General features: G+C 37.7%; 1 protein-coding gene, 1 non-coding gene and 1 pseudogene across 2 annotated transcripts; 2 read left to right on the top strand and 1 right to left on the bottom strand.

Moving 5' to 3' along the window:
* The first annotated feature begins 8,728 nt into the window (after window positions 1-8,728).
* LOC122006250 lies at window positions 8,729-14,243 on the top strand (annotated as a pseudogene).
* A 154-nt stretch (window positions 14,244-14,397) lies between these two features.
* On the bottom strand, window positions 14,398-20,906 carry LOC122038281 (uncharacterized protein At2g39910-like). The gene is made up of 8 exons (XM_042597937.1): window positions 20,766-20,906; window positions 20,235-20,688; window positions 20,057-20,143; window positions 19,314-19,504; window positions 18,009-18,204; window positions 17,536-17,600; window positions 14,787-14,888; window positions 14,398-14,707 (listed from the first exon to the last, which is right to left on the bottom strand). Exons 1-8 carry the CDS (start codon window positions 20,825-20,827, stop codon window positions 14,587-14,589), a joined length of 1,278 nt encoding a protein of 425 aa, XP_042453871.1. The 5' UTR covers window positions 20,828-20,906; the 3' UTR covers window positions 14,398-14,586.
* A 944-nt stretch (window positions 20,907-21,850) lies between these two features.
* On the top strand, window positions 21,851-21,923 carry TRNAR-UCU. Its single transcript has one exon. It is a non-coding gene; the product is annotated as a tRNA-Arg (tRNA).
* The last annotated feature ends 15 nt before the right edge of the window (window positions 21,924-21,938 follow it).

Here is a 21,938-nt window from a genome sequence, read left to right as displayed (position 1 = left end):
TTTATTAAACTAAATTAAATTTTTAGAAAAAATTAGTTTGTTTAGTTCAGTTTGTTTAATTTTATTGGAAATTTGGTTTGGCTTATTCAATTTTTATTGAAAATCGATTCAATTCGATTTGTTAAAAAAAATTGATTCAGTTAATTCAGTTCAATTCAGTTTTAACCGAAGACCCCTAATCTATCTAATGCCACTTCGATCCAAATAATTTTGATGTCTAAATGATTTGAATAATTACGATAAGTACCGAATAACTGGAAAGTTTTCTTTTTTTCCTAATATTTGCCCTTTTGAGAGTTTTTATCCAAATATCACTATGTGAAAATGTGTAATAGACATCGGATATTATCAGAAGTAATAAATTTATAATTACCGAAATAAATGCACGTGAAGTAAAAAACTTAATTTATTATTTCGTCACAAAAGTACCAAAATCTTTCATTGGTTCAAAACTGGTTCGAAATTGAACCGATGTCGAAATAAAAAGGTCTTATTACTTCATCGCTTTTGTAATAGTACCAAAGTAGTTGATCATATATGATTTTATAAGTTACATTAATTAACAAAGTAAAATATCTATATGACTTCACAATTTTTATATTCTGGTGCAGTAAATATTTAATTTTACTTATGCATAATTTGAGTTGGTCAAAGTATTTTTTAATTTAACATGGTTCGAAATTGAAGTTTGCATACTTTTTTTTTTGTCAACAGATATGAAACCTTCGGGCTTTATCATATACACGTCCTCGAACAGATTTCCATTACGGAAAGTTGCTTTCACATCCATTTGTCATATCTCATAATCATGATGAGCTGATATAGCAAGGAGTATCCGAATGGATTAAGCATGACTGCAGGTGAGAAAGTTTCGTTATAGTCAATATCTTGCCTTTGACGATAGTCTTTCGCTACCAACCTTGCCTTGTAGGTAATTACATTACCATTCATGTCAGTTTTTTTTTGAAAATCCACTTGTATCCTATAGGCGTAATGCCCTCAGGTGGATCTACCAAATTCTAAACTTGGTGTTCGTACATGGAATCTATTTCCAACTTCATGGCTGTAAGCCACTTGTCCTTTTCTGAACTATTCAGAGCTTATTTCTAATCAACAAGTTCCTCATCCTCAATGAATAACTAGTCATTCGATTCTCTTACAAGAAATCCATATCTCTCAGGAATATTGTTTGTATTACCTAATCTATGAGGAGGTTATGTCATAATTGGTTGTGGTTTTTGACTTGGCATCTCGTTAGTGTTTATTAGAATCTCTTGAACTTTATCAAGTTCAACTATACTCTCACTTGTTTCCTGTAAGAGAAATTCTTTCTCTAGGAAGGTAGCGTGCCTTGAAATAAATACCTTTTATTCCAAGGGATGATAGAATTGGTAACCCTTATTTTCCTTAGGGTATCCAATAAATAAACACTTATCAGACTTAGCGTCTAACTTATCTAATATAGTTCTCTTCACATAAGCAGGACATCCCCACATCTTCAAATAAGATATGAGGGGTTTCTTACTAGTTCATGTCTCATATGGAGTAGTTAAGATTACCTTCGTTGGGAATCTGTTTAGCAAGTAAATAGTTGTCATGAGTGCATAACTCCAAAAGATTTTGGAAAGATTTGCATGATCCATCATTGACCTAACCATGTCCAACAACATTCGGTTACGCCTTTCCGATACACCATTATGTTGTGGCATATATGACGGAGTCTATTGAGACAATATACCATTGTCCCTTAGATAATCTTGAAACTCTTGGCTTAAATACTCACCACCTCAATCGGATTGAAGTATCTTAATATTTTTATCAAGTTATTTCTCTACTTTATTTCTAAATTCTCTAAATTTTTCAAAGGCTTCAGACTTGTGTTTCATTAGATACACATACTCATAACGAGAGTGATCATCAATGAAAGTAATGAAGTAGCTATAACCTCCCAGTGCATGAGTTGGCATTGGTCCACATATATCGGTATATAAGAGCCCAAGTAACTCATCAACTCGTTCACCCTTTCCAGAAAAAGGTAACTTTGTCATCTTGCCTTTTAAACATGAATCACATGTATCAAATATACCTAATTCAAATGATTCGAGAACTACAATCTTTTGCAATTCAGACATGTGTTTCTTGCTTATATGGCCAAGGCGACAATGTCACAAGTAAGAGGTTAATTGATTATCCAATTAGACATGTTTATTGCTAGTATCGATATTGAATGCGTCACTAGATGTATCTAACGCGTAGATACCATTGCATAATTTCTAGTGACATAAAGAACATCATTCAATGTTATATAACAACAATTGTTACTAAAAGTCAAATGGAAACCTTTTCTATTTAAGCAAGAAATAGAAACAATGTTCTTAATGTGGGAACAAAATAACAATTATCTAGTTCTAAGACAAGTCCACTAGGAAGTTGTAACAAGTATGTTCCGATAGCAATTGTAGCAACCTTTGCTCTATTCCCAACTCACAGACTTGTTTCTCCCTTGATGATTTTTCTGCTATTACTTAACCCCTGTATGTCATTACATATATGTGAGCCACACTAGTATCCAATATCCAAGTATCTGAGAAAATAGTATTACAATTAATAACGAAAATACCTGAAGAGGATAGGGCAATGGATGTCTTATTCTTCTTCACGGACTCAACATAGATCTTGCAGTTTCTTTGTCAGTGTCCTATCTTGCCACAATCATGACATGAGCCGTTTGTGTTGATTCTACTGTCTTGGCTTTTTTGCTCTTCTGCTTAGCCTGATGTTTTAGTTCCTCTTAGAGCATTCCTTGGAGAAGTCTACTGACATCATAATTTTCTGTTCACCTTTAACAGAAGGTCCTATAGTCTTGAGCATATTAATCATCTCAGAAATAGTCAATTCCAAATTATTTATCCAATAGTTCATCACAAACTATGTAGAATTAAGTCAAAACTTAACTCATGATCCATTGTAAACCGAGTGATGCTAAACACTCTATGTAGTCATTCATCTTTAGTACATATAGTACTGCGGATGAACCCTCCTGCATCTTTGAGAAAAAGAGAATCTTAGAGACCTCGAACCTTTCAAATCTAGCTTACTTATCAAATAACTCACAAAGATGATAGACAATATCATAAGCATCCAAATGCTTACGTTGTTTCTGTAGTTCAGGAGTCATACCAACTAGCATGATACAACTTGCAAGTACATAATTATCCTTATATTTCTAAAGGGCCAACAATTGGTCCACAGTTACATCACCATCAAGACTTGTGAGAAGAGGCTGATCAAGGACATAAGCTAATTTCTGACCTTTGAGAATAATTCTCAAATTTTGAAATCAGTCTAAGAAGTTCAGCCCAGTCAGTTTGTTCAAGTCTAAAATCGAACGCGGATTAACATAAATTATAATTAAATGATTAAACTAGAAATATAAAAATGAGAATGTATGAAAACATGATATTATTTATGTAAACAATTTACATAAAAGCTCGCTTATTTATCAAATTCAAATACCCTTATTTTTAAATTCGGGAGATGGTAGGTTTTCTCCAAGTGAATTGATATCCACTACAGATAAGAATAACCTTGACTTTGGCCAACAAATCATTCATAGTTATAGCGGTAGGTAACAAGTTTACCAATTACATATCACTTATATATAACTATCACATTTTGCTAGCAATTGATTGATTTTCGCATAAACATCGGGTTGTTAACACATTAATAGAAGATGTAGGTTTTAATATTATGTAAGGGATTTTATCTCATCTACATCATGCAAATATTGTATCTACATGACATTACACGCATGACATAAATGATGACATGACACATCGCATGCATGACATAAATGATGACATGACACATCACACGCATGACATAGCATGACACATTACATATGGTAAGATCTAATCACATCGCACGCATGACAAAATCTAATCATGTCATAATTAATGCATCTACATGGTATACAATATGATATGAACATGACATAAATTTATATATATTATAATTCTATTTTGGAAATACAAATATGTTATAAATCTGATTTTAATAAATCAAGTCTAATCAAATTAGGAAATCAATTTCCAAATTTAATTAACTATCTCATTTAGAATATTTATAAAGAATCTTTAATTATTTTAGAAATAAAATTTTAAATTAATTTTCTAACAATTTAAGAAATAAATAATTAATATTATTTAATTTATTATAGAATAATTTAAATCTGGATTTTTTTTATGATTTTTCAAATCTTTCCAAATTTGATATTTTCTAATAATTTATGAAACTTTCTAAAAATAGAATATTTTCATAAATCTAAAAATTTTCAGAAAAGATTAATTTTATAATTTAATTTAGAATATCTCAAATCTGAATTTTTAATTATTTTTAAAAACTTTCCAAATTTAGTATTTCTTAACAATTTAGGAAACTTTTTAAAAAAAATTATTTTAATAAATCTAAAAATTCTAGAAAAATTAATTCTATAATTTAATTTAGAATATTTCAGATCTAGATTTTTTAAAATTTCAGAATATTTCCATATTTGGTATCACTTAACAAATTAGGAAATTTTATAAAAATAGAATATTTTTTAAAATTTTAGAAAATTTCAGAAATGATAATTTATAAATTAACAGAATATTTCTAAATTTATTTTTCCAGAATTATATTAGAAACTTTCTAAAAATGGAATTTCCTAATAATTTAAGAAACTTCCAAAAATAGAAAAATCTTAATAATTCTAGAAAAATTTTAAAATTAGTTACAACATTAATTACGAATGGTAAAATAAATTTACGATCATATCGAAGCATGATCAGACTTTGATACCAGTGTTGGGATATGCCCGATGCGGGTGCATGTTAAAACACATTTCATAAACATGCGTAGTGGAAAATAAAATAATAATAATTCTTAATTATTACATCACATACACCACACGCATACAAGGATACAACATGTCAAATATGATCATATAATTAAATTTTTTACGAAAAAAAAATTTACGCTAGATGTACCTCACGGATGGACCTGTAACAAGAAGAGCATCAATCGTAGCAATGTTATCGAACCTCACCTCTATTTGTATCCACGCCGAGCTCCTCAAGACAACTCCATGTACAAGCCTCTTTTTTGGAAGTTACTAGTCACGAGCGAAGAAGAGGGATCAAGAGGAAGAAGAAGCAAACAAGGAAGATGTCTCTTCCTTGCTTGGTGGTCACAACAACAAGGAGAAGGATTTCTCCTTGTTGTGGGTGGCGACAATGAGAGGTGAGAGGGAGAGGAGGATTGGGTTTCCAAAAATTCAATCAACCAAATAATGAAACTTGTTATTAATTCTCTTCCAATTACATCTATATATAATCCTCTTAAATGAGTTGGATTAGAAAGTCCAAATCCAACCCATTATCCCTTAACCAAAAATTAGCCTATTAACCCCTTGGTTTGGTTCACAACTAAACCAAGTTGGTTGATGACTAATTCATGATTAAACCAAATATGGTTCAACTCTACCATAAGTGATATAGCCCATTCGCGCTTTCATCATGACAAATATTTCCATATTTATCTTATATATGGTCCAACCAAACATTTATCTCTTGATCTAAGAATCATATTCTTTAACTTATTTTACATCTTTTAGAGACTCATTAGTGGATGCGACCCAATATGTTCTCGATTTATTTTGATCGTTCATAATTAATTACTTAATTATAGAACGATTATGAGTGACATTTAGTAGTACATCATGATCCCCAATTAGTAGAAAAATTATAGTTGATCTTAGAACTAATTATAAACCCTTCAACAGGTACAGTGAGTCGTGCCTTATTTCTTTCACTCATTTTATACCCACTTGGTTCAGGATATGGTCTATGTGTCTATCCCCACTAGACTAAGTAATACTTCCTCGTTCTACGGATTCAAATTACTCGTATATGTGTACAAGAGTCTTGTATTCTTAACATGTGATGCTTTGGCTAAAAAACTTTGAGTAATAATCCTAATGAGTGACCATAGGGTATACGTCTCCTCACAATGAGCGGTGAATCTTCTGTGGGCTATCCAAACATCTTTGGGTATTTCGACATATACCCAATCATTCCGGGTCCACACCTCAATGAAATGTTTGCTTAAGATGTCAAAGTATAAGTCTCTATGACCAAAATGACTTATATACCTCAAGTCAAATGAAACTTGCACTCGAGCTGCAATAAGAGCTTCACAAACATATCCATATATATAGATAACTATATGAAGTCTTAAAGCGAGTCACTCCAATGAACTAGTTACCATAACTAGCAATCTAGCATCCATGTTTAACTTTCGACATTCCAATATCTCCAGTTAGTGAGAAAATAGCTGCTTGGCGAACCAACGAGTTTAACCCGTGCTAGTCTTACAGAATTAATGATGTCTGAATGTATCAATTCGACGACTAAAAAAATTCCAATACGTTCATAATTACACATGTAAAGATAATCACTAGTTGTAATCCAATCATAATTTCTCTCATACTATGAATTGTATTGCGAGCAATCAATAAATGAGTTTAAGACAATTAAACATATAATATGCACTCAAATAGAAAATCTATATTTAGTAAAAATCTTAAGACGATTACCTTAGGACATCTCTCAAAATCTAACATGGGCCATATAAAGTAATCCAAAAGCTCAGCTTGAGATTTTATTATTGACAAGATGAAAATAGGAGAAATCTGGAGCGGCCCTGGAGCGTGAACCATCTACAGTCCTATTGGGTTGGGTAGTAAGTTCGTGACTAAATTTATATAAGCTGTAAAAATATTCGTTCTATGAGTGAATGATGTTTTGAATGAAAAATTATTAAGTGCTAGAGAGTCACGTGTCGATCGATCGTGTTATAAGCGAGCAAAACCCTCGCGCTAAGTGTCAAATACTCACGTGTCGTTCGGCCGTGTTATAAGTGAGCGAAGCTCTCACACTAAGTGTCAAAGACTCACTTGCCAGTCGGTCGTGTTATAAGCGAGCGAAGCCCTCGCGCCAAGTGTCAAAGACTTACATACCAAATGACCGTGTTATAAGCGAGCGAAGCTTTCGCACCTATGTGTTAAAGACTCGCGCGTCGTTCAGTCATGTTAGGAGCAAGTTCAACCTTTGTTCCATGTATCGGCCAATATAAAAAACCTAGTCTCCTACGCTAAGGATAAGTTAAAAGATCACAAGACTCTTAAACAGAGAACTCTAAAGCACCAAAAGGGAGCGCGTGGATTCATACTTAGAAAATTTTTTACAAAGTGATTGGGATGGGTACAAGGAGCTGCTAACAAACTTATAGAAAAGACTATGCAAGGTAGTTGAGCACGTCGTCCAGAATTGAGTCGGAGATCTTCTCCCTTTTTCTAATTTTGCTTGACAGTTCGGGGGAGAGTTAGCTGCCATCCTTCAGTTGTTGGAGGGCCCCATCGATACCGTAGTCAAAGAGGCAGAGAGTCTGGTTGGTGAACATTTTGTTGAATTCCCAAGAGCGAAGGTACTTCACCCTAAAAGATTCCAGTCGATTTGGCTCCTCCTCTTTGAACTTGTTGAGTGCAACCTTGCACTCCTCCAGCTCAGCCTTCAGCGTGGTCAGCTCAGTATCTTGTCATCAATCACTCGTTTGTGCTCCCCAAGCTGGAGCTCACTCACAGCCTACTCAACAGTTCAGTTGACCTGCTTGTCTTCTTTAAGCTTCTTTGCCAGAACTCGAGCCTCCTTATTTTTGATATCTAGATCTTCAATGGCTCGAAGTTTCCTGGCATTGGCAGAATTAATCTTAGACTCAAAGTGATGAGCCTACTTGGTTAGCCGATCAAGCTAGAGAGCCTAATCGTGATTCCTATTCTTCTCCACTGTGAGGGCCCGCTTGGACCCCAGCAACTGCTCAGAGCTCGTGTCTAAGTCTTTCTTCAATTGGGTCACCTTCGCAGTCAATTGCTCAACCCGAGCCCGTGAGGTGTTTGCTTTCACAACCGAGGTTCGTAACTGTTGTATCTCGTGCTCCAAAAATGTCAGCCTCTGCACATTGCCAGACTCTCCATCCAGAATTGCAATAGAAAGAAGTTGGTTACTGTCAATCAGGAGAAATAAAGAAAAGATTCTGCTAAACTTACCCCAATTGATTTCTAAGTGAAACCATCAGCAAGCGCTCCAAACGAGATGGAAGCCGCTCGGGCCCTATAGTCTTCCCAGGTCTACACTAGGGGGCCTTGAATTTTGATGTGGTGCTCTAGGGAGCACGACTCAGTGTTGTCCGAGTGGTGCCACTCATCGATGGACAAGCGAATAATGACCTTGATACTTATGCGGCTGCTCAGATCTGAGAGCTCTGAAGCGGTCGAGCCCTTGAATTTAGACATGGGGGAGGAACGGATGATGAAAGTAGTGGCTTCCGCGCTGATCGGAGAGGGCAGCGAATAGGAGATCAGTGAAGCAAAAATCACCTCGACCAGCAGCGCAGATAGAGATGGAGTTCGATTAGAAGAAGGAGGGGGGGGTCAGTAAGATAGCCTCCCCCTCGAGAAGCTCGGAGGAAGAAGTCTCACCGAGCTCGAATGGGGGTCGAAGAGTCGATGCAAGAGTGGAGGCCTGCAAAGCCGAAGTTTCCAAGCGAGAGGACGACTCCATTCGGTGTCGCTTAGCGCTGGATCAACGGCTCGCCAGAGGTATCCGACTCGGATGGGACCGCAATCGACACCATGGATGGGTGCTACGGCGGCAACTCGCCAGTGTGAGCATTTGTCTCACTAGCTATCGCCCGACTTCCCCCTACTTTGTTGGTTGGCTCTTCAGAGTGCTCGACAGGCAACAGGCTGTGACTCTCCAACTCGGCCACCCCCTTGGTATTGATGTCCGTATCGGAGAGATTTCACTTGCCGCTCAGCAACGCTTGGTTCATGATTTGATCTGCAAGAAAGAGAGAGAAACAATTAGATTCAAAGATGATAAGAATAAAAATCGCGTACCTAGAGGGATGGGCTACCGTGTGTGGATCGGGCTTAGCCCGAACACATACAAAACTCCTTCTAGAAGCAGCTTGTCTATATGATACTTCTAATCGGCTAGACTTGTGGCTGCATGGAGGTAAGCTAATTGACCTCGATACCTCCTGAGCGGAGGAGGTTTGGACAACTCTATCTACCAGCCGGTCGGAAAGGCAGACCGGCCGGGAAAACGAACGAAGAAGTAATGACCTTCCAGTGCTTATTCGAGAAGGGCATTTTGTCAAAATATACAGCGTCCACTCGGACTTGGAAAAGGAAGGTGTCCGGCTCAGAAAGCTTTAGGTAATAGAAATAGTAGAAAACGGTAGGCATAAGGAGAATCACGTACAAACGGAATAAAATAATCATCCCGCACAACAGTCTAAAGGAATTGGGTACTAACTAATGCAAGGGAATGTGGAAATATCGACAAATTTCATAGAAGAAGGGGTGAATGGGAAAGCACATACTGATGTAAAATTAATCCGTGAAGAAAGAGAGAAAGTCGTCTGGAGGCGTATGAGGATGGACATAAACAGAAGGAAAGGCGATGGGGGTAATCGTCGAGAAAATGGTAAGTTAGTTTCATTTGGTTGATCTCATCACCGTTAAAATTGAACTCAGTGGTGGTGTACCATAGCCCAGAGACAGCCTAAGTAGGTCGTGCCATAAGATAAAAGAGGGAAATCAAGAAATCAAAAGGGGAGAGAGAGAGAGAGAGAGCTTACTGCTGAAAGATTGTCGGCGATGAAGTAGGTGCAAAGAACAGAGGAAGAAGATGAAGCGTGAAGATGATAGGCGATGGAGAGAGGAAGTTACGATCTTAAAACCCTATCTGCAGCAGTCCTAGGTCGTCCGATTCAGGGTTTTGGAAAATGAGATTTTATCTGCGCCGTTGAACTCAAAGAGGCGTTGTCGTATCAAAGCCAAATAGTCGCCTATCACATTATACATGTGGCAGTGAGGAGAAAGTGACACGTGGCATTCAGTTACAAGTTGCATTAATGAGGAAGGAGAAGGCATGACTAAAGGTCATGGTCAAGCGTGCTTTGTATTAATGGTTAAGGATTTGAACAGTTTTCAAGAAATTATGGTGACATCAGCGGCAATTAAAAGGCACACTACGTGGAGTCAGTGATCGGAGCAGAGATCAAAAGGAAGTTAAAAAATGACTAAGTGTTGGTCATGATAGAGCCGAGCGACGGCTATAAACTCTTGTGCCAATGAACATTATAGTCAATGGCAGGTTAACTTCTCGACAAAATAGCTTAGTGACATAACCGAGCGACGACTTTAAACTCAGGGACGCTAAAGCAAGTAGAAAGAACAACAATGACAATAGTCGAGCGGTGGCTCTAAACCGCAGGGCGCCTAGTTGGGAAGAAAGAGTTCCAGAACACACTAACCGTCCAGTCAGTCGGACTTGCAGTCTCCTTCAACTAGATTTGAAGGGAAGACTTGTGATATAGTGATGAAGAGGGGCCCCACCAAAGATAGGTCAAAACAAGGAAAATCAGCTGACGTGGAGGTCAAAGCAAGGAAGACTGGCTGACTCGAAGGTTAAAATCAAGGAAGGCATCAAAGTTTGCCGAACGGGCAGGTTATGGCCGGACGGACAACATGTTCGAACAGACGAGCAAGACCAAGCGAATAGCATAAGACTAAGAGTCGAGCGGGCGACATGTCCGTTCGGGTAAAAAGCAGCCCTCCGATAGAGAAGCCGAGTGAAGGGAGATTGTTCTGTCCAACATGACCGAGCGGGAGCGTCCCGCGCTGAGCTGACATCAATTGACCTACAGCGTGATCCGCACCCGTATCTCCTCGTACCCTTTTGGAAGTTTGTGTTACTGACAACAGAGCATGTTCCTTAGACAAATCATACTTTAGAAGTTTTCAATCTGTCACATCAAGGATTTGCATGCGCATTTAAGGAAAGGTGTCTAAGACACTTTTTGACTTATCTTTTCCTAGGATGTTTTGGAAAATATGCACACACTTGGAGATGCGTGTATAGACACTATAGTGGCACTATAAAAGGGGCTTCCCATCTATAGGCGGAGGTATGCGCAACTTTGTTATTCTACACGCTCTTGGTTATAGCATTTTTACTATTCTCCACATCACCGGAAACTGACTTGAGCGTTGGAGGGTCAACGCCGGAAACCCCTTTCCGGCCCGACATTAATGCTTCTGTATTGCAGGACCCCATCGAGTCTTCACCTCGTCAACTTCCAAGCCTTGTCTCAGCTTATCATCTTGGATAGGATAAGATGCCTTTGTGCTTCTGTTCACCTTTGATCTCTGGTTAAGTTTCTGAGTTGTATCTTCATGAAAAATTTAGTATTAGTTGAGGTATTCATTCATATGCCTTGGTTACTAAATCTATCATCAACTATTTGAGATATTAACAAATCTATCACCAAATTTGCATTTTTTTATAACAATAAATAGTTTTAGCTTTATACAAATTAGAACATTCTGTAGGAAGACATTGAATGATACTTTATTTATGTGAATTACATCAAGTCATATATTGACTCAACAAATTAAACACATTGAATGATACTTGCCAAGTCATGGTGGTGCTCGAGCAAAAGAGTATGTAAAACAAAATCTTTTCAGCAATTTGATTCAACACCCGAAGTTTTTCTATAGGTTTTGTCATTTTTTTTCAACAATGTTAAAATCACAATCATTTTATATACTATATTATCTGCTATTGGGATTGACTTTGTTATTTTGTAGCCGATACATACACATACAGACTCAGAATTTCTCAAATTATCCGAGAATAATCAGAATCATGATGCTTTGCTCAACTGCCTCAACAGCTATCCTTGTTGGTGACCGCTTGGTGGTTGCTAATGTTGGGGACTCTATGGCTGTTATATGTAGGGGAAAGAAAGGTTAAAGTCCATATTTTTAAGATCGTTCTGACTTCTTTTGAGATTATAAATTGAATTTCTCAATCGGAGACTTCAAACTATTATCTAATAAGGAACACGAACTGGAAATGCTCTGCAATATTGTGTTATTGCATGTTGGATTAATTGAAATTTGTTCATGAGAAGCTCTATTTATCTAGAGAAGCTCTATTTGATAAAGAAATTCTTCCTTCAAACGGTGGTTTTAGGTAAGCAGTAATGAGTCAATATGAAGAAGTGACAGAATTTGTTATTGCTTGAAAGCATCAAATAGGTAAAATGATATTACCAAAGATTACAAAGCCAGCTTCTTTGTTCCTAGCTTTTTTCAGATATTGATATTGTACTTTATGGCAGCTATCGCCATCTCAGGAGACCACAAGCCTGGCCAAACAGATGAGAGACGACGAATTGAAGAAGCTGGTGGCTTCGTGATGTGGGTGGGTACCAAGAATGTAATTATTGTTGGATTGAGAAGTGATAGAGGAAGGGGGATGAATAGCACTCGTTATTTTCACTTGTTTTATATTTGAAAATCGTTTGAGAGTTTAAGCAGCGGAAATAATAAAAAGGAAAATAATCACAAACACACGACCCAAGAATTTACTTGGTTCGGAGCCTAGGACGACTCTTACTCCAAGGTCCACGCTTGTTGAGCGTTTCCTTTAGGCAACAACTATAATCGTGAAAAGTTTTACAGAAATGCAATACAAGTAAAACAATAACAATCTTATACCGACAACAAAAGAATAGTAGAATCACAGCTTCTGATTGTCGGGGCGTAGCTACAGCACTTCAGGGTCGTCTTTTGAGCAGCCAACCGTCGAAAGAAAGTTTTTGGATTAATTCCCTACACTGCTACTCAAACACCCCTTTTATGCACTGCTGGAGGCGCCTACAACACCATCCAAGGCGCCTCCAACAAGCCGAGTCAGCCGCGTGGATCAGATCTGGTCACAACTCATCCACTTGAAGGCGCCTTCAAGCCAATTCAAGGCGCCTCCAATCTCTGGTCCAAGACGCCTCCAGCTCCATCCGAGGCGCCTTCAGCACTGCTTCGCGGCCAACTCACATTCTGTACTCGAGGCGCCTCCAAGCTCCATGGAGGCGCCTCGGACACTGTTCATCTGAGGCTTAACTTGTTCCTTTTGTACCTGCAAGATATGTTAGTCCCAAAACAATAACGTATCCTGCAAGACAAAGTTAGAACAAATAGAACCATGATAAATCAAGTGACAGTCATCGGACTGTCCGGGTTTGACTTCGAATTTCCGACCGGAAATCCTAGGTCGACCCGACGCCTACTGTTCCCTCTGCAGGAAACGCATCCTCATCTACTACTCTCAGAAGAAATTACCTGATGTCAGTCCAGTCCTCCAGACCGACTGGACTTTCTGCCTAGGGTTATCACCCCCTAGGACCTAGGGTTATCGCCCCATAGGGTTTTTTTCCACCTAGGATTATCACCTCATAGGACCTAAGGTTATCCCCCCGTAGGATTTTCCTCCACATAGGGTTACTACCCCTAGGACCTAAGGTTGCCGCCCCTTAGGATTTTCCTCCACCTAGGATTACCACCCCTTAGGACCTAAGGTTACCACCCCTTAGGGTTTTCATCTTATTTAACCGCAGCTAGGACTTTTGCCTAAAAACATTTATAATTTTCCTGCAATCTCCATCAAACATGTTAGATCACATATCAGTTTAACTTTGATTCTTTTGCCATTATCAAAATTTGAATTTGGATACTCCCTATATAAGTTTAACTTTGATTCCTTTGCCATTATCAAAATTTGAATTTGGATACTCCCTGCACCAATAATTATATCTACATCACGATCATTTGGGGACAGACTCTTGAAGCAGGTTGTTGTTGCCGATCCAGAAATACAGGTTTGGTATTCAAATATCATATTCTGATCACCAGATTTCTACTCTTAAACCTGTTCAACCATCTAGGTGGAGGCAGTCGATGGCTCTCTCGAACTCCTTATACTTGCAAGTGATGGACTTTGGGATGTCGTCACAAATGAGGTACTCTCCAAGGTCATATCGTTCTTTCAGCCAAAGCAAAAGCCTATCGTCTTCTGTAACACAACTCTTCTTTGGAAATAACTCAGGATGCTGTTGCCATGGTCCAATCCATAGAGGAGCCAGAAAAAGCAGCAAAGAAACGGATGCGGGAGGCTTATCAAAGGGGTTACGGGCAGACGTTGGTAACTCTGCAAGAGAGTTACTGGCAGATGTCGTTAACTCCGCAGCTACTAACCGTCACTGAGAAACTCTTTTGCTGCTGCTATGGATAGCTGCGAGGGTTTGATGTCCCCAAACTTGAGTATTTTTTTTTATATAATTGAATAATAAATTTACTTATTATATATTATTTAAACTTCAGTATAAATCAATTTTGTATATATATTAAATTTATTTATTATATATTAAACTTGTAATGTATCGCTATTAATCCTAATCGAAACTATATTCATAGTCAATCAGAGGAAATAGCATTCAAAAGCTTCAATAGTGCCCTTGTGAGAACTCTTTAGGGTTTTAAGTTCTATCAACTTTGAAAGCTCTCATTTTTCTCTTTTTGGGCAGCTTTTGGAACATAACTTTTCGTGTATAGTAGTATACTGCGAGGCATCACGGCTAGCTTGTACTTGTCGTTTGAGTCTCGTTTAGGAGATTGTTAAAGGAGGATACCATCATGGTTAAGTCTGGATCATTCTTGTGCTTGTCCCAGGCTTTTTCAAACTGCAATCCTTTGCACCTAACAAGGAACACAGAAATCAGATGGCCAATAATAAATAGAATGTAACACAAGACGGCTAAACAAATCAATTTCTTACTGTTGTAGCAACACCAACAGTCGAAGAATTTGGTGACGAATAACTTCTCGGTTCTTTCTTACAGCCGTCTCCTTGTATAAAAGAGTCAATTCATCCACCAACCTGAGGAGACAAACAGCTGCAAGTGTCATAAGTTCACTAGGAAGGAATAGGGAACTGATTTGGAAGAAGAGGAAAGAACAACTCGCAGTTAAATAGCAAAGTCCGTGTTAAAAACAAATACATCAAGCAAAGTCGGCGGGTATTTCAGGTAAACATGAAGGCAACTTATAAAAATAAACGGGCAAAAATTAAAAGAGGGTCTTTTTTTTTTTTCTTCAAATCATCAAAAAGGCATTTTAATTTTTTATCAAAAGTATGTCCACATGACCGTTCTCCGTTCTCATTATTATCCTACTTATATCTCCCGCCTAAATCCTGAACTCATTGGCCCCTTGTAGCAATTCAGAAATCGTAGTTACTATAAAGTTATAACAATTGTGAAATCGTAACTGTTACAACATTTTAAAAAAAATTAAAACTAAAATTGTTCGAAACCTTCTAAAAGGATTCAAACGACATTTTTTTGAGTTTAAAATAAATTATTATGGTTTCATCCCATAATCAGTTGTAAATGTTTGAATAAACTTCAATTTGATATATTATACGTCCTGTGATTAAATTCAAGTCAAAAGTTATAATATCTCAAAATTTAGGATGACATCCACGTTATAGTAGCTACGAATCGTAGCTGCTACAATTGCCTAGCAACTCAGTTGTACCAGCTATGAAATTATAACTGCTACATAGTTGTAACAGCTATGTTTTCGTAACTGCAACAATGAATATATTAAACCATTGAAAGGTCATAACTTTTAATTCGGATTGAAACATGCAACACACAATACATCAAATCAAAACTCATTTAGAGATCTACAACTAAACCACTATATAGTTTCATAGCTAGTACAACGAGCCCAACCAATTCACGATTTAAGCGGAAGATGAACAGTACTGAAAGACAATTGTGTTAGGGAGTGAGACGCTTTTCTGATAAAAAATCAACATAGGACGCCCATTTGACGATATGGTAAAATGGGGCGCTCTTTTATTTTTGCACAAAATAAGTTAAAGTTTGAATAAAGCAAGGATAAAGACTAAAAGGACGACAATTTGATCTGGGACCGACATTGCTGCTCTGACCAGCTCCATAACAAAGACGAGCTAAGGCAGAGATGCGTAAGTTGGATCGGGCGGATAGGCAAAAAGGATATTATGCACTGCACGGATAGGCAAAAAGGATATTATGCAGTGCAGTGCTGGTGATAAAACTAAAAACATATTATTGATGTTTAGCAACAATCCGAAGGTCAGAAGAATATATATATATAGGAAGCTGAGTATGGGAGACTGGTGACAATGGCAGGAATGTTGACGAAGAGAGGACAGAGAGGCTAGAACCCGAAGATATGCCGCAAGCTTTTGCCCCTTGAACAGAGCAAGGGAAGCCGGTGGAAAATGATGTCCATGAACCTACGCACACCACAGACAGCTTGCGCGGCGGCGGTTAGAGCGAGAACCAGGGAAGAGGTTCCTGACGTAGGCACTCCGATGAGAGACCGAACGAAAAGCGTACGAAAATGTAGAACTACATGAGCTGCGTGTGTGCGCGTGAACTGGCCAACGAAGAGAACTTTTTTTATACCACCCCTTATAACCTTCGTAATAATGAAGCGGTCAGACAATGTCTGGTATCAGAGCATGTCGAGTAATGGAGGATGTACGATCGACTTCTATTCGGTAAGAAAAGGTTTTGCAGTACGCATATAGCAAAGTATTGAAATATTTCTTGACACATAACCATTATTTTCTAACAAGTATTTATGATTTCTTGAAAATGTTGTCTCCTGACGAGAGTCCAGCCGGTGCTGGGCCCAACCGAGAGTAGGTTGGGAGCCATGCCCATGAGATATGAGAACTGGGGAGCTGAACCCTAGTGTTCGACCGGCGCCAGGACCGACCAGAAATAGACTGGGAGTCATGCCAATGAGAAGTGAGAACTGGGGAGCTACACTCTAAGTGTCCGACTGACGCTAGGACGAACTAAGAGTAGACTGGGAGTCATACCCATGAGAAGTGAACTAAGGATCTGATCGATGTTCGAGCTAAGAGTAGACTAGGGGGTGCCCCTAAGAATTAAGCAACCGTGTTCTGTGATTTCGACCGTCATTGTGATTCCGATCGTCATTGAAACCAACCAGGAATAAACTGAGGGGTTGTGCCCATGAGATGCGAAATTGAGTCCTAGGAGTCCGGTCGGTATTGTAGCCGACCGAGAATAGACTAAGGGTCCGACCGACTATTGGGCCGACCAAAAGTATACTAGGATACTTGCCTAGGAGAAGTGAAAGGCGGCTATTGGGTCGACTGGGAATGCTCTATTGGGACACGTACTTCTCGAGTTTGACTGTCATCTAATATTGACTTTTGACTATCACATCACCTTGACCATTGACCTCATGTCCTTGAGGCCACCCACTATGCACCGAGTGTGTGTGTCTATATATATATATAAATGGGCAGCCCGGGGAAGGATTGTACGCAACCTTACCCTACTTTTTGCAAGAGGTTGTTTCCAGGATTCGAACCCGTGACCTTTTGGTCACATGACAACAACTTTACCGTTGCCAACAACCCATGACCTGTGTCTATATATATATATATATATATATATATATATATATATAAATGCATGATTTCTTTCTCTAACCTTTCAAAGTGTGGTGATTTCCGTATCCACGTTAACTTAATAATAGTATGGAGCCGTCCCAGAACCTGCAAAGGCATAAAAATGGATAAAATTAAAATAGCTAGTTGCCCTTAGTAAAAGATAACATGCTGCGTAATCAATATTTCATTTCCTAACACAAGCATTATATTGAAACAAATATCATGACAGATTAAAAAAAACAATCCTATCCCAATTCCCAAGATGAATTTATATTTAGTTTCACAAGCATTTATGATGATCTAAGTAGTGTTTTTACAAATATTCATTGATGAAAAGAGCATATAATCATCGGCCAGATTCTAGCGTAGCTGATATGTATCAGATAAATATAATTTATATGTAAAATGTTGAATAAAGCAAAACCTATCATTAAATTACCGAAAACTAAGTACAAGCAATATCCACTAAACTAGTATTGCAGTAAATTGAATAGATGCAGTTAAAAATCATACCAGGAGAATGGTGTCCTCATCATCAGCATGCATCCACTGGAAGAAGAGAGGAAAAATCCTGCGGAAGTGTGCTAGTATGAAAAGACCCATTACACTAAAAACTGGCTCAATTTGAGAAAGCCATGAAACACGGCGTTCCTTATTAAAAGGTTGGCGCTCCAAATGGCTTAGCATTTCATTCAGCATCCTCTCAAACCTGACAATAAAATAGAAGGGAAATTTGCAATTTTATAGCATAGATTATGAAGTTCAACAGATGCTGCATCACAAGACGCCAAGATTTTTCAAAGCTTATATATAAATGACATAGATACATGATAAATGAATAAATGTGCTGAAAATATTCTACTACAAGATAGTGTCCAGTTTTGCTGTTTTTGATACATGATTCAATGATCCTTTTTTCCTCGCTCCTGAAGTAAACAACTTATATTCAACTTACAGTTTATTATTAGTATAATTATGTAAACTCTCAAACTTCAGTTAAGAGCAGCATCATTCTTAGATTGCATTTTCCAACTCAATGGACCAAAATATAGCATATACAAGACCTGATTAACTTGAAGCATCATGCTGTGCTGTTAGTAAATTTTTATAGGGCGGCTAAAGGATTTTTTTATTTATTTACTATTTCATTGTCAGTGACAGGTTCCTAGACGTGCTAACGAAGAGAATCCTATCTGTTTATTAAGCACATAATTAAGCCAATCCAATATGTAATTATGCAAGATGATTTTGTAGACTTGGATGAGACTAGATACCACCATTCATAAGTAGTGGAAAGAAGACTGTAAGAATGCAACATTACAAATCAGACAATCCTTCTTATCCAAGTAAAAGAATTTAAATTTTATTCTTTTATTTGAGACTTTTATAAGGATCCATTATACATATGTCAAGCTTCAAGAAAATCATAAGCAACTCAGAGAAACATTCGGAGACAAACTTATGGTCATGGAACTCTTAATACCATGCTAATGTTCACAATATTAAAGATTGAAAGAAACTCTTTTTCTTTTTGCTATAATTTAAGAGGAAACATGGACAAAAGAATTTCTTACTTTAGTAAATACAATATTTTCTAGTATCACACAGGGGTCGGATGTATGGAGACTAAATTCTTCTTGAGTCCACAATGACTAGCTATACAGACACATAATGTTGAATTTTGCTCATGTTTGGCACCTTAATCTTTCAAGTAATAAAATGCAATTTACACATAATGAATGTTGAAGCACTAAGATAATATCACAAAAACTGTAGGTGTGGAATAGATGTAAGAACTAGCACAACTATACAACATACCAAGGGCTGCGAGGATTTGCTTTCTGTGTAGATGTCAACAAAAGCACAGATATTTCAATAACACGATGCCATAGTTCATCAGCTGCAGGAATGTTGCTGCAGCATACGTCGAGTATTGCTTCCTCATACCAACTTAATTCAGCTGCATTGACATTCTTCACTATGTGTATAAAGCTGGAAATACCTTGTTCCTGTGTTTTTATTTAAGAAAATTGTTGTTTTTATACTTCATTGTAAATCGGATATTATGCTCTGAATGAGACTACCACAAGAATTCTTATCAATATCAAGTTTGCCATATGGAAACATAAATAAGCATATAAACACTAGGTGAATACTTGTGATGGATATGAGATTCCCAAGTTAACAGCAATCAATGAATTCAAGTGAGTGCATTAAGCTATCAGTAATAATGTAAGTTGCAATAAGAAAAAACAAAAGACCTACAAAACATGCTAGCCAACAAAAATGTTAAACCCTAAAAAGTTAGCCCTTTTTTTTTAAAAAAAAAATCTGTTCAACTATCAAAAGTCTAACACTCCTCTTGAGTACACTAGGTGTCCCATTTTATATTACCAGAAAAACATGAAAAATATGCTACTCCAACATCAGAAAGCACCTTCCTACGAATTGTAGCTAAAGATTCAATAACAGACACTGGAAAGGAGGATATACTATTATATACTTATGCAAATTAATTCTTGAAAATTCAAACAATCAAGAAAAATAAGCAATTGTTTAACCTTCACTGCCGCTGACCAGTGATCCAAAGATGTCAGAGCACACGGAGTGACCAACCACAACAACTTGCCCAAATCAGGGTAGGCAACCTGAAACAATCATCAAGATACTAGTAAAGAGGAGTCTGCATTCCCGCAATACAAGATGAAGGTAGACAAAACGTAATATAAGGAAAGAAACCTGCGAAACAAGCCATCTGAACTGGTGGGCCGCGACAATAGCATAATCCACCGGTGTCTTGGCGGAGCTAGCGAAGATATCCTCCGACTTCGTATCCACACTGCTCTCTTTTATCACCCCCTTCACCACTGACAACACGTCTGGCATGAGCTCGACAAGCATCTCCCTCTCCGACCCAAATGAAGCAGCTCTCGATAACTCCCGCAAAGACAATTTCGCCGCTAATATGAGATCTTTGGTAACCCAGAAAAGTGTCGGGGAGTCATCGCCCTCCGCCGCAGCTAGGGCTGCACAGCAGAGAACGAAATCCATTACCTCCTTCGGGAATCCCTCCGCCGGAGGCCCGCCCTCGCAAGGGAGGAGGGACTCGAGGATCAATTTTATGGAGACGTTGGATCCTACCGGAGGGGCGTATAGGGTTCGCGATAGGGTTTCTCGAATCAGCTTGGATAACCTGCACGAGATTGCGAATGAGGGGATGGAGTGAGGAGGCTTGGCAAAGCGAGGATCGGGGAGGTAGAAGGAGCATACCGGAGAAGAAGGGAGCGGGAGATAAAGTAGCATTTGGGCTCTCCGGCAGCGGGCGGCGCCATGAACGCCGGGGCTGTTCGCCGCCTTTCTTAGGACACTAGCAGCGGCGCATTGACATTAGTGTCCATGGACAAGGATTAGACATAAGACAATAGAAGAGGAACTTTTTATTCACCCCCTAATTGTTTCTTTCCTTTCCAACATGCCCCGTTGAAAATTATCATATTTTCCTTTATTAACTAACTGTGAAAAATATACCTCCGTTACATTAACGATCTCTAATACCGGCTCCAATTAATTCACTGTCAATCTTTCAAAGGGCATGGACGTTAATATATAAGACGCGGGATTATGGTGTAGCAATAAGATGTTCAGTTATTTTTTAGATATTTATGATTTGATTTTTAACTATGACATTTATATGGAACCAGACCAGTCACCTAGACTCAACAGTACGTAATTAGTTTATATAAATATATTCTTTTCAATAGATCAGAGCTAATTATCAGTGATATGAAATATCCTATCAATTATCTTAATCTCTCCTCACATACATTATTATTATCGGACAAAACCCTTGATAATTTATCTCTCTTTTAAAATGGAGACTATCAAGATGGGATAAATATAACCTCTGGAAAAAAAAACATTAAAAAATTATAGAATGAGCATATCCCATGCTCAATTATCTTTATTCTAATTGACACTAATTGTAATATTATTTATGTGTTTTAATACTCACACATTAATACTAATACTAATGTGGGTGCTCTAAGTTATTTTACCATTTATAACCTTGATTTTCATTCTATAAAAATACAAATCCTTTGACAAGTTGTAGAATTATTTCATTAATGCAATATAAAACTTTTACATGCCCTGATTATTTCTCAATTTTTTGTATCTTCCAGTTACTAAGTTTTTCATTATTATCATTATACATTTTGCATTGAAACTTTCAGTATTTATAAATTATTGGACAATAATTTTAAATAAAGATATCATTAATTTAGTTTTAAGAGAGGGACAGACAGGTTAAAATAAAAAGTAATTTGTATTATATCTTTTAGCACATCAATAATTAAGCGCCTGTGGCCTAATGGATAAGGCGTTTGACTTCTAATCAAACGATTGTGGGTTCGAATCCCACCAGGCGTGCAACTTTTTTTTGCG

Source organism: Zingiber officinale, chromosome 1A (genome assembly GCF_018446385.1).
Source record: "Zingiber officinale cultivar Zhangliang chromosome 1A, Zo_v1.1, whole genome shotgun sequence".
NCBI lineage: Eukaryota > Viridiplantae > Streptophyta > Magnoliopsida > Zingiberales > Zingiberaceae > Zingiber > Zingiber officinale.
This window is presented reverse-complemented; position numbering and strand designations above follow the sequence as displayed.